A 27,500-nucleotide genomic window follows, 5' to 3' on the forward strand; every position below is an offset into this window, starting at 1 on the left:
CCTTAGTATGAAAATGTACCTACATGTAATATATGTACATTCTGATAGAGTACATGTATGTAATAGTCATTGAATAGATAAACAAGAACAGTAAAAGTGAACCATTCAATATGAAGGCAAAATACCAGCCTGTTGCCCACTTATAGAACATTAAACACTCAAGTGAAATAAAGAACACAAAATATACTGAAAAATAAACAGCAATAATAAAGAATGTAGTTGCTTAGGGGAAATTAAGTGCGTAGTGATCATAAGGCCACAGGTTCAATCCCCCTAAAAGGAGCATTCTCAAGTGTATATCAAAAGATCACATGTTGATTCCACCCAGAAAATGGACTTCAGAGCGTCTCAATAAGTATTAGACATTGCATGCAATATATAATATACAAATAGGTTTAAACATGATATAAAAGGACTGCCACAGTACACCTGAAAGCATGTATTTCTTAAGAAAAGGTTGATACTTATTACATAATAAATTAATATGGTTGTAAAACTTATGTATCATATTTTCTTTACTGTAGCCAAAACATTAAAATGGTTCTCAATACAAATAGTGGACCTTTTGACAGAGGTTGTACATAAGTTTGTTATATACTCCTAGGAAATGACAGTTTTAAATATTAAGGCATTTATCTACTATTATTTTACCTGCTGTAGCAAAGCCCCCTGTGGTTGGTTCATTCACATTATCTGAAATCATACATTGTAAGTCTTATTAATCAACACTAGTAGTTTTGCATGCAAAACGTTAACATGTTTTATCCATGTAGCTATTTAACTTTCTTCTGGTCAGTAAAGTACTTAAACCAGTATAAATATATTAAGGGCAGTGATTTCTACAATTTACCTAGGTCACCAAATTTTTTACCCTCAAGACAATGTACAAAAGCTTAAGGCAATCACAAAAGCTAACCACGAGCACATTGTTTACTGATACCCTCAAGCAGATCACAATAATGACCAACTCTGACAAACTAAACTGACTGATCTCACCGTAAAAAAACATAAGAATGTGATACATAGTAAAAATAAGCTTTATCTGCAAACTTTGAAAGATATTTTACTTGTGCAGCATTTCACAAAATGAATTATAAATGGAAATCTAAGCAGTTCACTCATTATTGCAATGCAGCATACATGTATTCAAATTTCCTTTGAGATTGTGATCTTTCATTCAGACAGATTTGAAAGCAGGCAAGATAGGTAATAAAGGTAATCAGGAAAAAGAATGACACATACGGACTTTGATGTAGAAATTCTTCATTGTGGTCTCAGGAAGAGCAACAGAAGAGCCAGGAACACTTATGTAGCACTGAAACTGAAGTGGATTGTTGGATGTTCTGATCGCGTCCTGGTCAGTCATGTTGTACATGATGCTGTCTGTTTTTTCAAACAGGCAACCATTGGCCACAACTTGACCATCTTCACGTTCATTAGTGTTGGGAATGTAGTTGGCCATTTCACTCCCAGCTACAATATTACTCTTTTTCCAGGAGATGAGTCCATTGCTGCGTGTACCAAGATTTGCCTTGCAGGTGAGTTTAACCACCTGACCAATCATAAAGTGAGCCATATTGGTGGCCGTTCCAATGTCGCTTTGGATTTCCATTGGAAATGAAGCTGACTGGTTAAATGCCTTTAAATCCACATCTTTTGGCTGGACTGAAGTTTGATAAAGGTTACTAAAAAAGCATGCATAAAGACATTGAAGTGCAATTTCCAGTTGAATGATTATTAGATTATTGCAAATGAGCATGTTCTGCATTGTTTGCTTATCTATAGTATACAGAAAAAGTATTATTAGCCATGCTACAATCAGACACAATAGAGGCAGCAAAAGCAATTTTACATTCCAAAAGTCAATTCTCAAGAAATGGTATAAACTCGAAATACCTAATATTTGTGTGATTTCCACAAACAAAATGGAGAAAAACACTCTATCACATTGACAATCCAAGTCTTACTGGTAAACAAGATGCTTTGTAGACAAGATGACTTGCAGGAAAACAACTTGAATTTTTGTATGCAAAATAATTTGGGAAAATAGCTGGTTTAAATTGAAGCGTGCTATTGGCAGATTGGCAGATATATTAACAACTATTTAAGATACATACAACTGTGTTAGTCATATGCTATTTCACTCACGTATTCTACTTTCAGACCATGGTATATGAGATGATGGCCCAACAGTTTCTAATATTATTTTACCCCAGACTGATAGCACTTTTATAAACTCCGCCCATTTTAAAAACTATCATGTCTGTGATGATAACATAATTCAGGGGGTTTTCAGCACTGTCTGCACCTCCCGAAAACGGAAACACTCTCAAAGCAAACGGAACCGAACCCAAACCGAAATTTCAAAAAAAAATACAAACAAAAATAAAAAATAAAATATTTTTTATTTTAAGAATGAAGTGTCATATCTTGTGTGACTAACCAGTGTTTATTTTGGTCAAAAATATCTGCTTTAAGGTTTTGACTGTTCAGTTCTTATCACAGAGTGTAACTGTCAGTGTTTTTATGGCATATTCGGGGCCGATATTCGGCCCCATTCCCCTCAAAAAAGAGTATATATTTTTCCCCGATTTTGTAGAAAAAAATCCCCTCCAGAATTAAAAAAAATACTTTTTTTTAGAAAGAACTCTCTGATAAAAAATATTTATTTCATAACAACTAACAAAGTTTATAACAAATTAATAATATAATTTGATTTTGAATTATTATAAAGAGTTACATAAAATTAGTATTTCCCAAATCAGTGTACTTTTCATTTGAATATCATGCTTTTCCCAAAATGGCCTGATGTATCTGCATATATTGTGTCAATATTTGATGATAAAAACATTCCAATTTGGTCCATTTTATTGATTAAAAATGCTGAAATTGCCATTTTATTGTTTAGAAAGTCACAATTAGACTCAAAATGGCTAGGAAAACCGAGAGTGTGCATGAAGGCTAAACTGTCTGAAAGTAATGTTGAAAAAATCATTGGGATATGTTTTAGAAAAAGGACAGAGAAATTCAGCTGTGAATATAACATTCATACATACATGTGTATTCATATAATAAATTTCATAACATATAAAAGAGTGAATTTTTTTATTTTTCCCCTTTTCCTAAAAAACGACGCGTTTTTTCACTTTGGACGGGCCCCGCCACCATTCCATTATTTGTGCAAAAAACACTGACTGTAACTGAAAAAAAAAACATGCAGTACTTGAATAAATGTTAATCATGCCCAATATTGCATTTGTGTATATAAAGAAGACAAAATAACAAATAAAAAATTTTATTTGTTAAACCACTGAATTATTTAAGCATGATAAAATCACAATTTTTTCCCAAATGAGCCGTTTCATCGAAGCAAAAGTTCCCAAAATGGCCAATTTTGTCGATAAAAAATTCCCAATATGGTCAGACTCCTTTTCCCAAAATAGGCAGAAAAAACCCTGTCATTTTTAATCTGCCCGCATTTAAGATTATCATGCTTATCTGCAATCTTTAATCATGTAAGTGACGCCCACTCTGAACTAATTTCAGGGGGGTTTCCAGCCATTTTGGGAAAAGGAGTCAAATTGGGATTTTTTTAATTGATAAAAGTGGCAAAGTTGGGAATTTTTTATCGACAAAAAGGGCTAAATTGGATTTTTTTTTCAACAAATATTGACACAACAGGTCTTTTCTTGGCCATTTGGGAAAAAATCTTAATAAATAATAGTTATATATTTGGAACTTTGTTTAAAAAATACAATTGAGATTTAAAATTAAGGTCTAATAATCATAAGTCTTAATTTATTAATTAATAAGAGATGTGTTCGTCAGAAACATAATGCCCCCTATTGCGCTGCTTTGATTTTTTTTTTACCTTTGACCTTGAAGGATGACCTTTTCCATGAACTTCCACCACTCAAAATGTGCAGCTTCATGAGAACGCTGCTTTGACTTTTTTATTATTTTTTTTAGCTTTGGCCTTGAAGGATGACCTTGAACTTCCACCACTCACAATATGCAGCTTCATGAGAACGCCGCTTTTATTTTTTTATTTTTTGACCTTTGACCTTGAAGGATGACCTTGACCTTGAACTTCCACCACTCAAAATGTGCAGCTTCATGAGATACACATGCATGCCAAATATCAGGTTGCTATCTTTAATATTGAAAAAGTAATGACAAATGTTAAAGTTTTAGGACGGACAGACGCCATATATTTGACATTTGACCTTGAAGGATGACCTTGACCTTTCACCACTCAAATTGTTCAGCTCCATGAGATACACATGCATGCCAAATATCAAGTTGCTATCTTCAATTGTGAGAAAGTTATCACCAATGTTAAATTTTTTGGACGGACGGACACCGCCATATATTAGACATTTGACCTTGAAGGATGACCTTGACCTTCACCTTTCACCACTCAAAATGTGCAGCGCCGTGAGATGCACATGTATGCTAAATATCAAGTTGCTATCTTCAATATTGAAAAAAATATGGCCAATGTAAAAGTTTTCGGACGAACAGATGCCATATATTTGACCTTGTAGGATGACCGTGACCTCCACCTTGTACAACTCAAAATGTTCAGCTCTATGAGATACACTTGCATGCCAAATATCTAGTTGCTATCTTCAATAGTGAAAATTTTATGGCCAATGTTAAAGTTTTCGGACGGACAGACAGACAGACGCCATATATAAGACTTTTGACCTTGTAGGATGACCTTGACCTTCACCTTTCACCTTTCACCACTCAAAATGTTCAGCTCCATGAGATACACGTGCATGCCAAATATCAAGCTTCTATCTTCAATAATGCAAAAGTTATGGCCAACGGTAAAGTTTTTTTCAGACGGACAGACAGACTGACATACACACATACTGACATACACACATACTGACTGACGTACAGTTCTACTGCTATATGCCACCCTACCGGCATAAAAATAAACAACAAGAGATGTGTTTGTCAGAAACACAATGCCCCCTATTGCGCCGTTTTGAAGCCATATATTTGACCTTAACAGTGTTTGTTTTCCCAAAATGAACCGGACCCGTCCCATTTCCCAGATTTTTTTTATATCCTCAATTTGGAATTTTTAAGTGCCATTTGGGAAAAATACATTTTTTTTTTCCATTTGGAATGGGGCCGGATATCCACCTTGATAATAAACAACAAACACTGTAAGCACTTTCATGTACACTTGAATTCTGTAAGCTTTGGTTGTTTATTGTGTTGTTTTCTTTATAGTTGATTGTTGATTTAATTTACAATTAAGAGAATTGAAGCAGCAGGATTCATAATGCACATCTTCTATTCGGCAATTTAAAAGAGTAAAATAATAAAACTAATTACACACGGGTTGAAAAATCCACAGGACCGCTCGCAAATGCGAGTGAAGTTGACGGTCGGGCAAGTAAAATTTGTTAAATACTCGACTGACCGGGCGAGTGCTGTTTTTTTAAGTTGAGAAATATAAATTCAGTTCCAGAACTCCTTCCACATCGATACAAATTGCGAACAATTTGAACGAACAAAAATATGTTAAGTACACAAAGAAACTGCACTTTCGTTTTGACAATAAAAAATGACGTCACGGGAACAGTAAAAATAATTCTCGAAATCGGCTGCGCTCTTTTCATTCTTGTCAGTGCTCTTAGCTAATCGATTAAAAGTGAATAAAACTGTTAAATATAATGGTCATTCCGTGAATTTTAATGTAAATATCAATAAAACAATAATACATAACTGGTAAATTATAATACTTCTTATATTTAAGAAATAAACAGAAAAAATAATTATTAATAAACAGAATAATTCCGAATTTCGTGATCAGAAGCCTTAAGCAAAATTTACCATATTGTAACCGTGTGTCAATCAAGCGTGTTTTTCAGTAAAAGTTCGTCTGAAATATTAAAATGGAAAAGGGTTCTATTTTAAAATATCTGCAAGGTGGTGGCGACAGGGAACAGAAAGAATTAGAAAGGTCGTCAAAACGAGAAGCGGAAAGAATTGAGAAACGGAAAGAGGTGCAGAAAACGTAAGGAAAGCAAATATAATCCATCAGATAATGTAGTTAATTTGTTTGCAGTTTAGTGTCACTATGTTAAGTAGGTTTAAAAGGTTCTGGTTGATCATATTAACTATACATATAGATATTTATTTTTTTAATGCAGGGCGAGTAGATTAAAGTGAAGGGCGAGTGGATTGTCAGGCCTACTCGCTTTTCAGGGCGAGTGGCTCTGGAAAAATTCTTCAACCCTGTTACAACACCATCTGTGTTCCGATAGCATGTTGTTGTTTGTGCAAGACTGTGAATAAGATTATGTTGCTTTCCCGTGTCATTTAAAGCTGACAAAAAATAACAAAGTCATTAAAATACCATTCTTCATTGGTACAATTCACAACTTGATTTTTCCCAATTGAAGGATTTCGCAACTCGCTTTTTTCCCAATTTGGTCAAAATTACAAGACGCGAAAAATTGCCAATGGCATGGGTACCGGACCCGTCCCCAATTGGGTGAAAAAAATCACTGCTTTAAAGGATGACCTTGACCTTTCATCACTCAAAATGTGCAGCTCCATGAGATACACATGCATGCCAAGTATCAAGCTGCCATCTTCAATATGCTTAAGTTATTGCATAACTGTAACCAAAGTTTTGGGACACACAATGAATGAATGACAGACAGAAAGGCCAAAAACAATATATCCCCGATCTTTCGATTCAGGGGCATGATTTTGTATTTAATTTTTAAGGAAAATTGGGATTAAAAAAAATTCGTGCTGGGATCAGGCCTCTTTTCTTTGAGATCAGGTCCGTTTTACGGCTTTTTAAAAAGCAGAAATTCCCTGAACTTGTACTGGAATGTCATGTAAAAGCAAACAAAAAATATATTTATGTCAGATGATAAACAAGAGCACCGCCTTGCGGGTGCAGACCACTCATCTATTTTTCTTTTTAAAGGTGTACGGACCTATCTCAATTTCAATCACAAAGGATGGAGGGGTTGAGTGGAGAGGGGTGTATAGTGTGGGGTGTGGTCATTTATTACATTATCTTCCAAATATGCAAACAAATGCACAAAAAATGGGGGGAGGGGATTCTTGGGTGGGATGGTGGGACGATATTTCAAAAATAAAATGAAAAAAATAAATATTTGTGTTTTTTAACATGTTTGAAAAAAACAAGAGATGTGTTTGTCAGAAACACAATGCCCCCTATTGCGCCGCTTGGAAATTATTGTATTTTATTTTTTTACCTTTGACCTTGAAGGATGACCTTGACCTTGAACTTCCACCACTCAAAATGTGCAGCTTCATGAGAAGGCCGCTTTGATATTATTTTTTGACCTTTGGCCTTGAAGGATGACCTTGACCTTGAAGAATGACCTTGAACTTCCACCACTCAAAATGTGCAGCTTCATGAGAAGGCCGCTTTGATATTATTTTTTGACCTTTGGCCTTGAAGGATGACCTTGACCTTGGAGAATGACCTTGAACTTCCACCACTCAAAATGTGCAGCTTCATGATAACGCCGCTATAAAATATAAAAAAATACCCTTGACCTTGAAGGATGACCTTGACCTTAAAAAATGACCTTGACCTTGAACTTTCACCACTAAAAATGTACAGCTTCATGAGAACGCCGCTTTGATGTTTTATTTAAAAAAATTGACCTTTGACCTTGAAAGATGACCTTGACCTTGATGGATGATCTTGACCTTGAACGTCCACCACTCAAATTGTGCAGCTTCATGAGAAATTTGATTTTTTTTAATTTATGTTTTTGACCTTGAAGGATGACCTTGACCTTGAACTTCAACCATTCAAACTGTGCAGCTTAATGATAACGCCGCTTTATTTTTATTTTTTTATTTTGTTTGACCTGTGACCTTGAAGGATGACCTTGACCTTGAAGGATGACCTTGACCATGTACCTACACCTCTCAAAATGTGCAGCTTCATGATAACGCTGCTTTGATTTTTTTTACCTTTGACCTTGAAGGATGACCTTGACCTTGAAGAATGACCTTGACCTTGAACTTCCACCGCTCAAAATGTGCAGCTTCATGATAATGCCGCTTTTAAATTTTGTATTTGTTTTTTACCTTGAAGGATGACCTTGACCTTGAAGGAAGACCTTGAACTTCCAACACTCAAAATGTGCATTTAATTATTTTATTTTTTTTACCTTGAAGGATGACCTTGACATTGAACTTCCACCACTCAACATGTGCAGCTTTATAAGATACACATGCATGCCAAATATCAAGTTGCTATCTTCAATATTAAAAAAAGTTATGGTCAATGTTAAAGTTTTTGGACGGACAGACGACATATATTTGACATTTGACCTTGAAAGATGACCTTCACCTTAACCTTTCACCACTCAAAATGTTCAGCTCCATGAGATACACATGCATGCCAAATATCAAATTGCAATCTTCAAAATGGAAAAAGTTATGGCCAATGTTAAAGTGTGTTTCGGATGAGAGACAGATTGACTGACATACTGACGGACAGTTCAACTGCTATATGCCACCCTACCGGGGGCATACAAATTATTTTTTGGGGTGGGGATGGGGGGAGTATAGTGTGAGGGTGTGGTGGTCATTTATTAGATGATCTTTAATTATAAAAAATGGGGGGTTGAGGGGGGATTCAGGGGGGGGCGGGCGTGGGGGATGGTTCAGAAGGAGTCAATTGTGGTATGTCAGGTAAGAGTTGTTTTGTCAAAGTACATGTATCAATTGAATCTAATCATAAATAAAGAAGTTATGGCTATTTTAGCAAAATTTAATAATTTGACCTTGAGAGTGAAGGTCATTCAAAGGTCAAGGTAAAATTCAACTTGCCAGGTACAGTACTCTTATGATAGCATGAAAGTATTTGTTTTTAAGTTTTAAGCAATAGCCTTGATACTTTAGAAGTAAAGTGAATCTAAACACAAAATGTAACCATATATTCAAAGTTACTAGGTCAAAAAAGGGCCATACATGTATTTCGGTAAAAATGACAACCAGAGTTATGCAACTTGTCCTTAACTGTCCCCTTATGATAGTTTACGAGTGTTCCAAGTATGAAAGCAATATCTATGATACGTTAGGGGTAAAGTGGACCAAAACACAAAAATTAACCAAATTTTCAAGTATAAAGGGCCCATAATTCCGTCAAAATGCCAGTCAGAGTTACATAATTTTGCCTGCACAGTCTCCTTACGATAGTTAGTGAGTGTTGCAAGTATGAAAGCAATAGAATTGATACTTTGGAAAAAAAGTGGACCTTAACACAAAACTTAACCAAATTTTCAATTTTCTAAGTATACAAAGGGCACGTGATTCTGTCAATATGCCAGTCAGAGTTACGTAACTTTTTCTGCACAGTCCCCTTACGATAGTTAGTAAGTGTTGCAAGTATGAAAGCAAGTATAAAAAGGGCACATAATTCTGTCAAAATGCAAGCCAGAATTATCTTACTTGGCCTGCCCAGTCCCATCATGATAGTAAGTAAGTGTACCAAGTTTGAATGCAGTAGCATGATACTTTATGAGAAAAGTGTACTTAAACGCAAAACTTAACCGGACGCCGACGTGATGACAATAGCTCATTTTTTTGTTCAAAAAAGAGATGAGCTTAAAGAAAAGTTGATGAATGAGGGATAATTTTAACAGTTTTGATAAGAAAACACTCAATCAGTACAAGCCATTAATGAACCAAAAAACATACACACTGAAGACGCTAATGGTGTTAGTCCTAGGCCATCCTTAAAAAATTATTTGTTTGGCATAACCCGACCCAGGTAAATTTGGGTGGGAAGGTAGGTAGGGCTTTTATTTTTGTTAGTATTTTTTTCTGAAATTGAACTCCGACATATACCAAACTGAAAGGTAATTATCAAATAAAGCTCCAAGTCTTCTGCCTCGTGAATGGAAATTGCTGAATATTGTTTCTGCACCGTCCGTATCACCGCACGTGTATTCGTAAGTCTATTTTTTGTATAAAGAACATCGAAAATATAATATAATCGACAAAAAATACTTAATCCGAAAACGAGAGTCCGAAAAATTGTACGCATTTTGCACATGAAAATGTGCATAACGTTTGAATACAGAACATGAAAATAAGTAACCTAGCAAATACGTAATTAATATACTATTTGGTTGACATATTACTTTACAATAGCATAGTTTGTGGGTAAAAAAAAAAAAGTTATTATAAAATTTTAATTTCAATCAGGAACCGAAAGGTGTAACATCTTCGACATGTAACCAGGGTTTTCCACAGGCCATTTAACGATCCCTCGCCGGGGCGCTTGAATTTCGAAATCAGACTACCCGGGGCGCTTGACATTTTCCGATACGTGTATTTCTACAGGAAATGAAAATGGAGAATGTCAAGAAAATCAAGTTTTCTTATCAGTGATTCAATATTCCCTGTTTTAAAAAAGCACTTGGTACCTACTTTCGCATGTAATCGCCATAAACACCACATGGGGTCATAGATAATCCACTGATAGGAGATAGCATGACGCGCGTATCGATTATGCTATCCACATTACACAGTCATTTATGCTGGGAAGGATGTATCACAGGAAACTCTCAGGTAACTTTCCAGTCGTCAAACTGTGATGTTCATCGTCCAATCGGTTACGCGAATGCTTATGAAGGCGAAGTTAACTATCGACAATTATTTTTTATTGACGTCAGACACGAAGTAAGAGTTTATCGCAGCTTGATTAGCAAGGAGTTGTACCATTCACGTAATATAAAACCGTTAACAAGAACAGTACATTAAAGACGGTTGTGGGCATCATCATCACACCTTTTTACTGTAAACAAGTGTTACTCATGTCACATAATTAATACGAGAAATTACTAGTAATTGTAAGTGGTAAGCAATTACTAACTTATAGCGAGTAAGTTGTGCAAATAACTCCCGGTAACAATTATGCGATAACAATTCAATTCCAGTACATGTTTATTTCATCATGTCCATTTATAGAACTGATTAACCTCGTTTTTCTGACATTTATTAGACACGTAATGCGCTTTACAAATAATCGTTGAAATAATTACGCACAACTGTAAATGTTTTGTTCGATTTTCAAATGAGCATTATCAATTTGTAATCCGAAACACGCTTCCGAATTTTAATGCTAACGCGACATTAACAAATTGTAGGGTCAAATAAACAGTGTATTATCCTACGTCTCAATAAAAAGCGCGCGAAAAATATGCAGACATGTAGAACGTCGCATGGAAAGTGTGGATGTATTTTGTGCTGTATAAAAACATGAACATCATGTCAGGCGATTTACGCGTGTTCTGTGGAAAAAAAACGCCCCGATTGGAAGATATTTGATCACATCTTTTAATAGTAACACATGCCAAAATTTATTTGATACTTAAGAACATATCGCGATTTTTTTTTAAATTCTTGAGCACTTTTATCGTAAATATTTACCAGAATTTGCTTTAAAACTGGAATATACGGGATTATCGGGTAATGAGTAGCGACTGGAAAAGTAGTAAGCATTCAGAAATAGATAGAAGGTATGGTTGATACGGATATATTAAGGTATTGATCAAGACGGGATTATGCGTATCTATGCGGGAAAGGGTAAAATATAAATAAAGGGTAAAATATAAATAGTCACTTAAAATTTATTTGATACAATAGAAAAACGGCAAGGTTTGTGTTAAGGAATTAATTGAGAGCTTTTATCGTCAGAATTTACCAGAAAGTTATTTATAAAATCGGAATAAACGGGATTATCGGGTAATAAATAGAAACTTGAAAAGTAGTAAGTATACAGTAATAGAGTCGGGTTGAAACGGATGTATTGGGGACTCGTTCGAGTCGGGATTATACTATCTATGCGGAAAAGTTTTAAGACAATTAAACAATATATTTTTTTTTAATGACTGGGAAATTTTCTTGAAGAGTCATAGCGCACCAAATGACATCTTTTGACGCTGTTTTTATTTGAGTTATAAAGCAACACAGAATGTCAATTGACACGTTAAATTTTAAAAAATCAACAAATAATTTATTGAGTGTTAAGCTTATTTTCATTTGCTTATTTTTTTATACTACTTTTGCCATCGGTCGTTATTTTGCAGGCACACGACAATTTTAACTGTGTATTCCATTATCTGGGCATGAATTACACGATATTACCCCATAGAGATCTCAATGTTGATTGGCAATCTACCATATGCGCTTCAAAACGTTCATTGAAACAAAGAGACAAAAATAGTCCGGATTAAAATGGCGGATGTTTGCAATGAAATTTAACGAGATTTTTGCATATTTGCAAATTATATTTGTCTTGAGCCTAATTCGCTATATGTTCGCAAATGGCGAAGTACAGCGTGAGCCCTGTAAAAGTGAGCATTTATTCCAATTATTACACGTTCGAAATGCTCGTGCTGTCGTTCGCCATTTGAGCCATCTGCGCCATTTGCAAAATATTGAGAATTTGGCTCAAGAAAAATCTTAATTGCGAAAATATGAAAATCTAGTAAAGTTGTGTAGAAAACATCCGCCATTTTAATCCGGACTGGTTTTCTATATTTGTCTCTTTGTTTCAATGAAAGTGTAAACAATTCGAACAATTAACAAAACCCAGTCTGTACCCGATTGGACATCGCTTGACCTGACCTTATTTTTATTGAAGTGCACATCAACATCGATCTCGCTTTCACATGACATGACGTTGTCGAATGAAACGTGAGAAAGGGTGGAGCAATCGGTCAATATTGGGTCATTTATGATCAGATGTTGTATAATTTGAATACACATTTAATATCACAGTCTGCAAAATAGCGACCGGTCGCTAGAGATAAAGAATCTTTCTTCCGAATATTTACCGATCTCAATTAAAGAGTATAATAAATGATTAGTTATATGGCGATAATATTACACATCTCTGCCGATTGCCGAATTAAATTGAACAGTGTTAATTAATCAATTTGTTTTTAACTCCCGAACTATCCTGAACGACAGCAGCTTTTTTTAATTAAAAGGAATACGAGAAAAACAGGAGCAGTTTAATTGTATTTAAGTCTAATTAATCGCATATGTCAAATAAATAGGCGACTCAAATAAATACCGGTACGCGTTTTGTTCATTGCTATTTTAGATATCCTTGAAAGAGAATTCAATTAAATGACGCAAACAACTGGAAAGGATTAAAAGCGGAAAGGCAAAATTGAGCGGAAAGAATTTTCTGCGATTAAAAAAATTTTTATTTGGAAAGTGACAAAAAATGACCGTAGGTCATTGGGAACGGGTCCGTTTACACTGAGCATATAATTAAATGTGTTATCCAAAACACACTTTCGAATTGTAGTGTTAAAGAAACATTATCAAATTCTAGCTTTAAACAGCGTTCTAGATAAAGCTGCGTATAAGCGTTATATAAACGCATTAGAAATAGCAAGATATGCTTAATTTATCATTTCCGTGCGTACATTTAAGCAAGCCAATCTGGACTTAAGCAAATGATGTAAATTCTCTGCGTACAACTTAAACAAAAAATGTAAACAGCTGATTGTCTTTGGCCAAAACATGAGACTGGTAAGATCTTAAAAAATTAGAGCTAATTTGTGCGCTGGATTGTAGAAATAGTTAGCAAGTTGATTTGCATACTCCGTATCATCTAGACGCATGGTAAATTTAGTATTTATTTTTTTAACAGACAGTCAAGCGCTTAGGTCCAAAAATAGGTCCATTTCCGTTCAGTGATTTTTTTGCCCAAAATTACCGCCGATATTCGGCTGCTTCCCAATTGAAAAATTGACGTTTTTTTTCCAAAAATCTAACCAAATATTCCCCAAAAATGACTATATTTTCACATGAAGCAAATAAGATTACAATGTCATTTAGCGATAATTTCGTACGAGCTTGTCTGAGTCGTCGCCGAACGACAACTGACTTATGTATTGTTCTCGAATGTAGCCGAATACAAATTAATGCAAAATACTAGGTTTGAAATAAAAAACAACAAATATTTATTAGAAGTCTGCACAGTGAATGTGTGTCATGGAAACCAGTGTTGAAAAATTGGAGTTTAGTCTACTCACAAAGTTAAAGCATTTAAGATCAGAATCGTTCGAAAATGGAAAGAGACAAACATGATTTAACTTATTTGTTAGTGGATCTGTGTTAAATCAGATTCATATGCATATTCTGCTTGATTATGTTTGTCACGCTGTACAGTTTACTGTAATAGCATTGAACTGAGGATTAGGGAGAATTTTTAAGGCGTTTCCCTTTTTGGGGGAATTTTTTTACTTAACTCTCTCATTATAACATTTGTACATGTTTGCACTATATTCATTTCTTTTTTCACAGTTAAGTATGTTCGACGAGATTAAATTGAAATAGAATTGAGATATAATAATCATGAGACACATCTTTAAATCAGTGAGAATTTTTCTCCCCAAAAGGGGAAAAAAGTATACTTTTCAGGTGGGGGACTGTGGCCGAAATTCGGCCGCAGATTTGATAGATTTAGAGCCCTGGAAAGGCTTTATAAACTTACAGCAATACATTGGACATTGATATAGTACCTGACACTGTGAGGTTTCTGACCGCCATGGAAGTCTTTGTTGCTGGTCTGCCTCCTATGTCCTGGTAATAAACAAGGGAGCAGTTGTACAGAAGCCCATCATTGCATGTGAGAGAGGCCACAGGTACTGATATTCCAAGAGTCTTATCATTGTACACACCGACAGCCTGCATAGTGGCACTGCTTTGAACTAGTGCAGGTCTTTGATACCCAGCAAGTTCTGGATAACGAGTCTGCATGGTAGCCAGGCGTTCAACATTTCCATTCTTGTTTACTCTGTAAATGTTCATGATATTGAACCCGAGAACATTTGGGATATTGTTTATCCTGCACACAATGTGCAACCTTTCCATGCTGTTACTGTCCACCATAGCCTCAGGTACTGTGTAGGTAGAATTGTCCACTCTCTGCATGATGAAATCAATGGCTAACTCATCATCTGCTATAAATGACAAGAAACACAATGAATAGTGATCATCTGCAATAAATGACGAGAAACACAATGAATAGTGTTTGGAATAGCACTCACAATTAATTTGCTCAAATACAAATGAATTAAAACATTAAATGTTTTCCATGGTAACCTATGTTGATTGCCATTGTCTACAAAGTAGCAAAAATATTGTACAAGCTTTTCCGATTACCGCCGGTCCTCGGATTTTTCCGATAATAATTTGGAAAATCCGGAAATGATTCTTATATTGCCGGACCTTCTGTCTGGTAATAAAATTATGGCGAATTTCGGAATTCCATAAGCTTCAATGCAAAAGTCGGAATTTACCGAGCTATTTATGAATACTCCAATCATGTAGAACATTTTTTCATTTGTTGCATTTCTTGTTTGACGTAAGTGCATATACGGTATCCGAAGATTATTGCTGTGTCGTCAATGCAAATTACACACTTCGTCATCACTATACATTCGTAAAGGGAGACAATCGATACTATTTAAATTTGGTTCCCGTTATGACCGATTAATTCGTAAGCAAGCCGGGTATTAACACAGGTAATTGTGATCTTCCCGCGATCTGTCAACAGCTACACAGGAGCTCGAAGCGATCTGTCCATATCTATAATGGGGTTTGAAGTAAAACAGATATCCAGATATATAACTGGTGATTTCGTTTTCATTTTATTTTTTAATAGCTTTAAATGTTTCCATTAAAATTTGGTGAAGGAGCCAAACCAAACTCTCTCAGCACTGCAGATGTTACAGATTATGACCCTTAAGCAGCTGTAGACAAGTTGCTGGTAAGATTCGATGGTTTTATGTAAAATTAAATATTGAATGAGGATGTTAAATAACAAACTCAAACCTAAATACAGGACTAACACAGTTTTATGCCTTAATTAAACAAAAAACATCCGATATTTTATCAAAAGCATTGGGATTGACTTAAAGACTGGTAAAATATTATAAGGTATTCTAGCATACAACAGCTTAGCAATGATTTGTATTTTAGGCTCATGATACAAGGTGATGATGTCTTCATTGACTTAATAATTATCAGCGTCCACCCAAGGCTATGTCTGATGGTTATCCAACGAAAGAAGAAGATGTGTCTTCAGACGAGGATTCAGACATTCGGGATGAATAGACACATGCTAAAGAAATCTTTGCAGTACATAATTAATTAATGCATTATTTGTATATTTATATGATAATATTAAAATATTGTTAAAAATGTCATCATTGTTTTTCGTCGTCATTTTTCCTTTTTTGGCCAGAAATGATCAGTCCGGGCCGAAAATGGAAGCATGATTATAGGACCTCATGGCCGGCAATATTTTTTTTTTATTCAATATCATTCATACAATGTAAACATGTATATGATCATACAACATAGTGATTGTATAAAGCAATAAAGTTCAGACATGTTATACAAGATATGCTAATATAATATTTATTTTTTTAGAGAGAAAAGAAAAGAACAACAGAGGAATAGTTATAAAAAATGATGAGTTGTGTAAAGGCGGAAGAAAGCATACTGGGCTTGTGTGATCGTTGTATATTCACAATGGTCTTGTCAGATTGAAAAAAAAATAATAATACAAAAAATAAAAAAAAATATTTTAGAGAGATAAACTAGCATTAGAGTGAAATGTATATAAGTGGACAAAACATTATGAGAATTTATTCCGATTCCATTTTTGCTCAAAGATTTGTAATGTGTCATTTCTGAGGGCTATTTCTTTCTCAATCTGGATTTTTAGTTTAAGACTATGGACAAAACAATTAAAATTTGGTACTTGTTTTTCGTACTTCATGTTTAAGATAAAATATTTCATCAATATAACCATAAAATTCACAATATTATTACAGTCTATTGATTTCAATGAGTTAATTCCGAAACTTACATTTAAGAAAGAAAGTTTAACGTTTAGTTGATGTTGTTCAAGAAAAGATAGTAATTGATTCCAAATAGGCTCGATGTGTTTGCACTCCCAGAAAAGATGTTCTATAGTTTCAATGTTTTCAATGCAGAAGTCACACAGATTTGAGTTAGATAATTTGCATTTAAAGAGATATTTATTTGTAGCTATAATTCTATGGATGTATTTATATTAAATATTTATCAGTGTGCTTTCACTACTTGCTTTATATGGCATGGTAAATATGTGTTTCCAATTAAGTTCATTTTCTCCAAAAAGGACTTGCCATTTATTTTGGATTTTGGAGTTTTCTGTAGGGTTTTTAATTTGTAGTGAGTAAAATATTTCATTTGTTTTTGTTTTTTTTTCCAAGTATGTTTTTTACAAATGTTGTTTGAGTACATGGTGTATTATTTGTATTGATTTCAGATTTAATATGTATGGGTATGCTTTTGATTAGTGTGTAGTATTTCAGAAAATTATTTGAAGGTATTCCGTATATGTAGCATATATTATCAAAAGAGTAGAAATCCTTAATTCTGTAGTCATATAATTGGTCGACATATTTTATATTTAATAATAAATTATTATTTTGGGAAGGACTGGTTAATGGGATTGGAAAAGGAAAACTATTTAATTGTAACTGACATTTGGAAATTAAGGATGCTTTTCATCAAATAGAAAACTGTTGTTCACTTAGGCTTTTTTGAAAAAAACTTTAAGCTGTATATAATATATTAAATAATTTGGTCAGCTGTACAAATTTGAAGTTCCTGCTAAAACTGTTTCGTTTGTTGTTTTTTTGTAGGTTGTCGCCGTTTTAAAAAGTAATACAGATTTATCACGACAGACAGTTTGGTTATTGTTTGGTCGTTGACGGCTGAGGTACTACTTAAATTACCCCGGGTAGTCTTGAGTATACTACAATGGATCCCAGATACGACCATACTCCGGCGTAGCGTTTAGTTTATTTACGGATACTCTGTTGTATACTCGATGTAAATGGGATACTTTTTAAGTAGTTTCTGAGCTTCCAATCACCAATTGCGGTTGTCTCGATTGATTGTTGTTGGCCCAGCGACTATTTAAAAGTACCGCGGTTACTCTTAGGTAAACTAACATGTACACCGGGAACGAAAAATACGCTTACAAGCACCGGGTCATACCCTGGGATACTTACTGTTTAGTATATTTTCCGTTATCCGAGTCATTTGTATTATACTTAAAGTATCCGGGGTACTTTAATGTAGTACCTGAGCCGGAAATTACTTATCGAGCGTCAGTTATCATACACACTCTTTTCCTGGGTTTACCAGTACTAAGTGCGCTTACTTATACCGTGACGAACAACTGCCAAACTTATATCAGGGATAGAATACATGTAGAATGAATTGCATGACCAACCACCACAAGTTACGTTTCCGGGACGGTATGCGAACCACCGATCCTCGGTTTGTAGCCCAATGCTCTACTACTGGGCAGGCCGCACGTTCTAACAAAACAATTACATCTCGCCAGGTTTTACTACACAGGCCCGTATTTACCAAAACATGCATATACTTAAACTAAATAGCGTGCTATAAACTGTTTTGTCTCTGATGTTTGAAAACCAAGCACGTCGTATTTTTTATTATTGTAATAAAATACTTCATAGTAAACGCCCTACATTTTTTCCGCCTCAGTTTAATCTTAAGTCTTCAATATAAAAATGGGCTGGTGAAAACGGATTTGGTTTGTTAATTTGCAAAAAAGTATGTTTATACTTAATTTCAGTAACGAAAACAATATTGAGTTACTTGTCGCTGCCTAGCAAGAATTTGATATCGTAAGTAAAAGTGGTAGCGATGAAGGCTTGTTTCAATTAACATACAATATAAACCAAACTTTATCAATTAAATAAACTACTTTTCGATTCAGTTCAGCGATATGAATGAGCAAACTTATTAAACGGGATATTAAGATTTTTACATAATCAACAACTGAAAAGAAACGAACTTATCAACGCCATAAAAGGATATGCAAGAAAATATCAAAATATAAATATGCTTCTCTGACTCTTTTATATAATATACAGCTGTAATTACAACTTGATGCAATCACCGTCCCCGTGGAAAATAATTCCCTACTTAGGGCAAAAAACATAACATAAATAAACAAAACAACAACTTTGGCAAATTGCTCCTATTAAAAAGTTAATCATTGTGCACGAGAAAGTGAGTATTTCTTCTCAAACTTTTTCCCGCAAATCTGGCAAATGCAAATGTTTACCAAGTGTTAAACAATGGTGTTCATGTATAGAGCTCGTTTGGATCTATACATTTTTGACAAACATCACATGTTTGCGTTTTCTTTTGACCCTCACCGCAATGCTGTGCGTGGCGTTTTAGGTTTCGGATATAGCCGAATTCTGCATGGCAAAGTTCACATTTCAGTTTCTGCCTGCCATGATACTGACGACAATGTTCAGCCACATCCCTCTTCCATGAAAATCGTTTCACGCATTTACCCGCGTGTGCATATTTATGGTGCACTGGGTGTACTTTTAAGTTGTACACGGAACTAAACCGACGGTTGCATACCAATCATATTACCGTTTTTGACGTGGAAATTCAGCCTGCTGTATGTCGTGTATGACTTGTTACACGATATGCATTCATATCTTTTTTTAGTTCTTTTTTTCATGTCTGTGCCGCAATAAAAAAGGCTTCATTATTTTATGAGAATCAATCGAGCTCCAAACAACGTCGGTGTAACAGAAAAGCAATTGTTCAAAATTATTTAACGTGTAAGTGAATATATGAACTACTTTCATGACAACATCATACGACTGTTAAATCATATCGTGCATTAGCGCCACCTCCTTTCCTTAGCGCCACCTCCTTGGTATTGGCTCCACCTCTTTTGGAAAATTGCAAAGAATATATTATATCTACAAAACGCCAATGTGTTTGTGCATGCAGCAACTAGTATATGTTAGACGCAGTCGTTTGATGTCGTTAGCTAGTTAATTGGATGGAACATTACTCGTAGCATAGACACGAGACATCGATTTGATTTAAAAATACCAATCATTTCAAAACTTATAAAAGTCCTCACGTTTCCAATTGGGTTGTGTTTGTATGTTTCTGTACAATTTTTAATTAATACATCTTCTTTGAATCGCACTACATTGCCCGATTTTTAAAATATTGAGAATTATGTTGAAAAAACATATAAAACCTACTCACCTTGTACAATCCGTAAAATTTCAAAACATCCGTTCATTGGCGCCACCTCGGAAGTAGCATTGGCTCATTTATTAATGCATCGCAAAAAAGAGGTGGCGCGCGTGATTAAAGGCCGTGAGTTAACACTGATCAGTTGCCACACATTTGTTAATCTTATATTTAAGTAGCAATATTAGCATGTATTATTGATCCTATCGAGAGTTTTGATTTTTTTATATTTAAAACGGGTACACGTTTACAATTTTAATATTATACGCGTGTATTGATTCTTGTTTGTGTGAAAATGACGTGTATTTCTTAGTGTTTATATAAGATTGCACGTTTGTCAAATCTTAAATATGTATTCTTTACAAAATATACATTATTTTGCGTTTAAAACATATGGGCCTTATTTATTTTGCGAATATTCATTAATGAATCATAAGTATGTTAGTTTGCAAATAAATGGCAAATAAATTATTATTTTAGTTGTTTAACAAATAAAACATGTAAAACATGCAAAAACTATTTGCTACAGTTGATATGAGCTATTATTTTCGTGCTTATTTCACGACGCTGTGATTTATTTGCGTCTGAGTTTTTCTTCTATGAACATATCGTATGTGAGAACGCAGACCATATAGAGAACTTTGGAAAATACACATTAAATGGACAAAGAAGGAAAACGAAAATCAGAATATAGATGTGTAAACAATTCCTGAAGATTGAGTTACATATTTTACAAATGCATTTATTGTTCGTATACATATATTTTATATGAATTAATGTATGGTCACCATACTCTTTCGTAAATTACAGCAAAAGTAGTAATTTATTAAGTGCATCTAATTTTAATAATCATTGGTCGCTGCACTGTGACCACAGCAAGGTGTCAATAAACATGGGTAGAGTACACGCGTTGGGTCCGATAATGAAGTAAGGTAGGCCTTTATAGAGGCTTTCACATTATTATATAATACCACTGTTTATTAACACCCTGCTGTGGTCATAGTGCAGCAATCATTATCAGGGTAATTCAATAAAAACAGATGTACTGGAAAAATGCATTAAACCATTGATAAGTCCGTTGAGAGAACATATTACACATAAAATGCGCATATGATGAGACCCTTAAGTTAATTAATTGCCATCAATTATCGCAGTATTTGTAATATATTTATATTTAATAAATTTATACTTTTGAGGCAAAGAATTCACACAGGGTCGTGAAACAAATTCTATAAAAACACTAAGAAATACATATATATTTTCTATTTAAATATATACATCATTTCCACACAAACAGAGACGTCTCAGACCCTAACAACGAATCATTACACCCGTATAATATTACACGTGGACTTGTAAACTTTTACCCGTTTAAATAAAAAATTCAAAACTATCGGTAAGATCGAAACTATATGCTAATATTGTTAATATAATCCGATTTACAAGTGTAAGGGAACTGATCAATATTTTTTATGCATTCTGGTGGTTTATCGAAAAATATCGTTGAATTATAACTGATAATTCACCGTTTCAAACCATACAATTAACAGTGGAAATAATTGAATAAACAAATAATAGTCTGCGTTTCATCGTCTGCCTTTTAATTATTTTATTGAAGTCCGTCGCAATTGCCGCAGAAACATGATTTTATTTTACTTGATCATATTCCATAAAGACTCTTACATAGTGTATAAAGTAAAGTTTATCATTTCGTATTAGTGTATTCAAAATACTAGAGTTATTAAATCATTATATAGATTTTAAATATTAGACTATATTTTTAATGAAACGACGGTAATGATAGCAATAAACATCTTTTGTAAAATGATGTTCCTTATATATTATAATTTCGAGATCCAGTACATGTACGCGTATATTCAAACTGCATACTTGTTTACGTAGATTTAACTAATACTGCTTCAGATCTAATCACACGTTTATGCGGTTGTTTTCAGCGCGTTTTCTAAATGAAAAATCAAACCACAATAACGGTTCAACACGTCCCGTTAAGGTTAATGTACACAACAATTAAGCAATAAATGACATTAGATATTATGGCAGTACATCAAATTGACATCTCGCCTGGACACTTTATCACGTGGCTAAGCGGTAAAAAATACCAAAGTGGCTTCTTTGCCTACAGATTACGCAATATTGGGTGATTTTGGGTGATTTTTTATGGACTTTTTAATCCCTTATAACACTGGTAAAAGGGGATTGTACTATTAAGTTATAATGGAAATGCAAAAATTATTAGTTAAACAAAAATTACCTATCTATAACGAGTATTTCGGAACGTAACATACGCTCTCAAACGCGTGCGCGCTTACCGAAATCTAACATGTTACTACGTGTAAATTAACATGTCTTCACTGGTATGTACACATGTTATATACGAAAATATTTACGACACACGTTTACCCCACATTTTTTGTACACAAAAAAGCGCTGTATACCTGGTATTTCGGTTAGATCCTCTCGACGCCGAGTGGGTACCTGAATCCCCATGTTCTAACGTATAAAAGTGGATTTCGTTAAGTTTCGCAAAATGGGTACAATTCCCTATTGTTGTTCATATACACGTGAAATAATTCATACTTAATACTGCTTATATGACATTTAAAGTTTTGAAACAAATTAGTGTTATTTAAGGGGGATTTCGGTAATTCTAAAAATTGAAGTTTACACTCGCACTTGTCAAGACCACATGTCCGCGTTGGAAATGGTATACATTCAATTCCTCTAACTTATCTTTTGATCTCCAAGTGTGGATTAAAAGCGTTAATTGATTTCCCCATATGTCTGCACATGTGTAGATACCGTCATTAAGATAATAAATCACACGTCAAATTCTAATAACAGGTATAATGGCAATCCAGACATAGTTCGTGCTGAGTTTTATTACTCTTAAAATAATGCAGATTAACCTTGCTTCTATTAATAACCTTATAACTGACAAACAAAAATAAACACGAACTATTATGTGATGATCAGATCGATAACATTTAATATATTTCGATCATTTACGCTAATTATTAAAAAAAATAACAATACAATCTGTTCCAATGCCGATGTTGGTGTTGTGTGATATACATGTAGTTCTTAATTCATTCATTGTGTTTTAATATTTATTTTAGAATTCTGACTTATTTTTTTGATAAAAACATGACTAACATGACTAATTGCAAATATTGTCCATATCAGTAACCAGCGCTTTTGCCAACCAGTGAATGCACAAGCGCGAACAATACCGATTGTAAATAATAACTATCAAATTGTCTTTAAATCACATCCCCAGTGAAGCACAATTGTGTCGGGATATGTTTTTTGTGAAATTTATATATAAAATAACATACAGTACAAACAATCCTGTCAGAAATTTGATCAACGAAAACAACTCACAGACAGCTTACTAAGTCAGAAATGCAGTCATAAAGATGTTTAGTTTAAAAAAGTAAACTTTTTAACTTGCATATTAATCCGTCATAACCAATCAATTAATAATCAATTATGTTAAATAATTCAAATAGACACAGTAGTAAACAGTAAAAGCAACACTTATATCTAACTCATTTAAATTAAACGACGATCGTACCACAATTTGCGAAAATAGGTTGCCGTTTTAAAACAATATTTGTGTGGTTAGAATTATCACTGACTAACAATGTAATGAAGTCTCGTATCATTATAATGTACTTATATACTATATAAACGAACATTACGGCTCTCATTGAAAAAAAAAAAAAAAAAAAAACACGACACTTCTGCATTTTCTCTCAATCTGCACGCTCACGGTTTAGTTATTCTAAAAATATTTTATTTGAAAAATACTATTTCCGTCGACAATTAATTACGACACATGTGTTCGTTATCAAACAGGAGATTTAAGTCGGAAAATAAAAGTGTGAGCGTGTTTCACGTCAATCCCTTCATCTATTGAATTATGTTCATCCCACAAACAGTATCCTACATATATTTTTTTCAGTATTTGTGTTAGGATTTCCAATAAGAGATGATATTTCATAAATAACATGTATATTAGTTTGATACACAGTACAAGTAAAAAATAATTATAACGTTCAAACTGAAAATGGATAACACACGGATAAATAAGGATCTATAAATAAATATTTTATGACACACCTATCTCTATTACGCTCCGCCCATTCAGCACTTTTCAGCGGTATGGACAAATGCGCATGCGTAGCGATTAATAAAATCGCTTAAAAAAGTGCTTGCGCAATTCAACGGATGAAAACGCTCAAAAACCGATGAAATCCGTTTAAAACGCTTAATAACCGCTGTAAATCTATTATGAGGTTAAAACGGTTAAAAACGCTTACATTTTAGCGTTTTTTACCGCGCTACTGTATTGGCCATGGCCAAAAGGGGCTCACCTAAGATCCCACAGAACACATAGGTTTGGAGCATGAAGTGTTCCCAAGGTTTCACTTTAGACTCAAAAAGGACAAATGTCACGACTGTGTGCAGCCATATGTTGTGTGTTTCTGTATCAGAGGCTGAGTAATATCTAATTCAGTAGAGAAATAATTAAAACCATTTTTCTGAACCAGTTTCATGAAGATTAATGTGACGAGAGTGTTTACAAGCTTTTTTCTCATTTGCCCAAGTTATTTAGTTCAGTTTATCCTAAATGACACAATGCAGATATGATATCATTAGGAAAAACTATCGGACAAAGTTTCATCAAGATTTGGCAATAAAAATCTGTCTCAGGTGAGCTAAAACAATATTTAGTTAATTTACATTTTACCGCTGCCCACCCATGACAATGAAGTACAAAAACAATTTTGTATTGACTAGTTTGGTGTTTCCTGCCTGGTTGGAAGGTCTCAAAACATCGCGGCTAAACAGTTAACGTAAAATCCGGATTGCATGCCCTGCTCTGTTCTCTAAACTCAGAGTTGTCGCTAGCATTTTAGAACACAGGATCCATGACTCTATTCCAGAGCTTTCCACAGACCATCAAAAGTCCCTCGCAGGGTCGCTTCAATTTCAAAATCAAAGTCAATTATACTTTTGAAATTTTCTGATCAGTTTTTTTCTTCAGGAATTGCAACAAGACATTCTTAAGATCATAGCGATAACGACCTTGCTGCAAATGTTGAGACCCGATATAGGATCCTCCGTCAATAACTGAAGTGTGCCTAAGGGCTGTGCATCTTTGTATTGGAAAATAACTATTGGTCATGAGAGCTCACACTTTGAATGAGCGACAGCACTCGTAGGGAGTCATTACCTGCCGCAAAATCAGGCATACGAAACCTGACATAACTGAAAAAAGGCCTGTGTTTTTTAAGTGGAAGTTTATTGGCAATGTAATACCTTCCATACTCATAAATACGTACAGTGTACATTTTCATAATGAAATCAAGGCCAGTTACTCAGAAAACTTATGATGGTAACTGGGTGTAATCGTCATAGAAATCATCATTAGAACCATGATCAATTATCATATCACTCTGATCATGTTGCATCTTTGTTGTTGTAAACATAAGCAGTATGAACAAATATGTTCCAAATGTTCTTTATGCATTGTTACGTGGTTTATTACATGGAGTCAGAAATCCAACACAATCGGCGCATTGCCTGACAATCATATATAGAAAACCTGTAGTAAAAGGTTCATTTTACACAACAACGCTATGGCTTCAAATGGGATTATAACAATGCACGTATTACGTAAGGTAATGTACGCGTGTTCAGTGGAAATACCCATGTCCCGATCGGACGATTTCATCAAATCTTAGAATAGTCAAATATGCCAAAACTCATCTGATGCTTTAGAAATACTACAAACATTTGTGTGTTTTTTTTAATTATAGAGCACTTTTATTGACAAGATTTACCAGACGTTGGTGTTTAAAATGGAATAAACAGGATTATACGGCAATTAATAGAAAAAGGAGAAGAAGTAATTAGTTTAAATAGTCAGGATATACGGATGTATTTGGGAATCAATCAAGTCAATCAATTAAGTTCCGATTACACTTATCCATGAGGGAAAGTGTTAAAACAATTAGGCAACAACAAACATGCCACGTTTACGGACTCAAAAGCCTTAAATAGTGGAATCCCCAAAAGCCTTTGACTAAACAGTTTCGATTCCAAGAAATGAACTTTCTACTAGTAAGTTTAAATTCAGTATTATAAATGACTAGTCTATATTTGTTGTTATCTTGCGAAGAAGAGATCAATGTACATGCAGTTTGTGGGACGATGTCCAAGGGAATATAACATTGTTTTAAAAGGATGTATGGCAGTACTTGTTTTGGCGTAATTAATGCCGAAACTTCCATTTATTGAACCGCGAAGTCTGGCCTAGTTTTATAAAATATATTTAAAACGGCACATTTCTGCATGGAATGTGGCTATGATATTAATTATAGTATTATGTATATACAATATATGCACAAGCAGGTGTATTGTATTGAATGATGTTTGACATAACAGCTTTTATCATACACTCATTTTACCAGTTCAGATTTCGGACAATTTTCGATGTCGCTACACCCGATACCCTTTCCAATAACAGCTTCCTACAAATGTCTTTTATTCATACCGCACCGATGATGTAAGCCACCCTCCTCCTCCCCTATTTCTCAGCCGATCGGAGAGAAAATCATCTTATAAGAACTGATCCCAAAACACAATCGTGTCTAATAGTAAAAATCTTGAGACACCGAATCAAAGGCATTTATCATTCAAAGACCATAAGTTTACTATACAATTAAATACATGTGTTGTTTTCGCTGAATTAAAATGTATACATATCGACCAATAATGCATATAAACTCCTGCCTTTGTTTCACTTTCGTTTTAGGGGCCTCATGATATATTGCGAATAAAAAAAGTTAATTTACATTAAAAATACATATTTAAACAGTGAGATGTTTGAGAGGTATACATAACGGCCAACGGAAATCAAAATATCGCATATTTAACATTTTTCTTGAAGATTTGCTTTTTTGAGATAAAAGATGCTATAAAAGTCTTATTTTTGATAATCATTGATTATTTTTGCTTACAAATGCGTTTTTATAAGCAAAGTTAGTCTTCCCACGGGTTTTTGCATTTGTCCACAGCTTTTTTATTTTTTCCCCATGGATTATTTTTCCAATGTCAATTTTTTTTCCCATAATATTAAGATTGGAAAAAATCCGATGGGATTTGGGGCATTTTTAAAAACGAGTTTTCTACAGGCATTTGAGTATTTAAACGTTATTTATGTATTTTATTATCATGTTATGTGTATAAAACCTTGTATTTTTGAGTTATACAGACTGAAATGAATATACCCCATTATATGAGAG

The 27,500-nt window shown here is 34.2% G+C and overlaps 1 protein-coding gene across 1 annotated transcript in view; it reads right to left on the reverse strand.

Moving 5' to 3' along the window:
* Window positions 1-22,674, reverse strand: part of LOC127835997 (adhesion G protein-coupled receptor L3-like) — a 57,448-nt gene extending 34,774 nt beyond the window's left edge. Inside the window, exons 1-4 of the mRNA XM_052362415.1 lie at window positions 22,623-22,674; window positions 14,580-15,056; window positions 1,243-1,665; window positions 652-693 (exon numbers count right to left, since the gene is read on the reverse strand). Of these exons, the coding sequence (XP_052218375.1) occupies window positions 652-693; window positions 1,243-1,665; window positions 14,580-15,056; window positions 22,623-22,674 (994 nt within the window). The remainder of the gene's footprint in view (window positions 1-651; window positions 694-1,242; window positions 1,666-14,579; window positions 15,057-22,622) is intronic.
* Window positions 22,675-27,500: the final 4,826 nt, after the last annotated feature.

This window comes from Dreissena polymorpha, chromosome 6 (assembly GCF_020536995.1).
Source record: "Dreissena polymorpha isolate Duluth1 chromosome 6, UMN_Dpol_1.0, whole genome shotgun sequence".
Classification (NCBI taxonomy): domain Eukaryota; kingdom Metazoa; phylum Mollusca; class Bivalvia; order Myida; family Dreissenidae; genus Dreissena; species Dreissena polymorpha.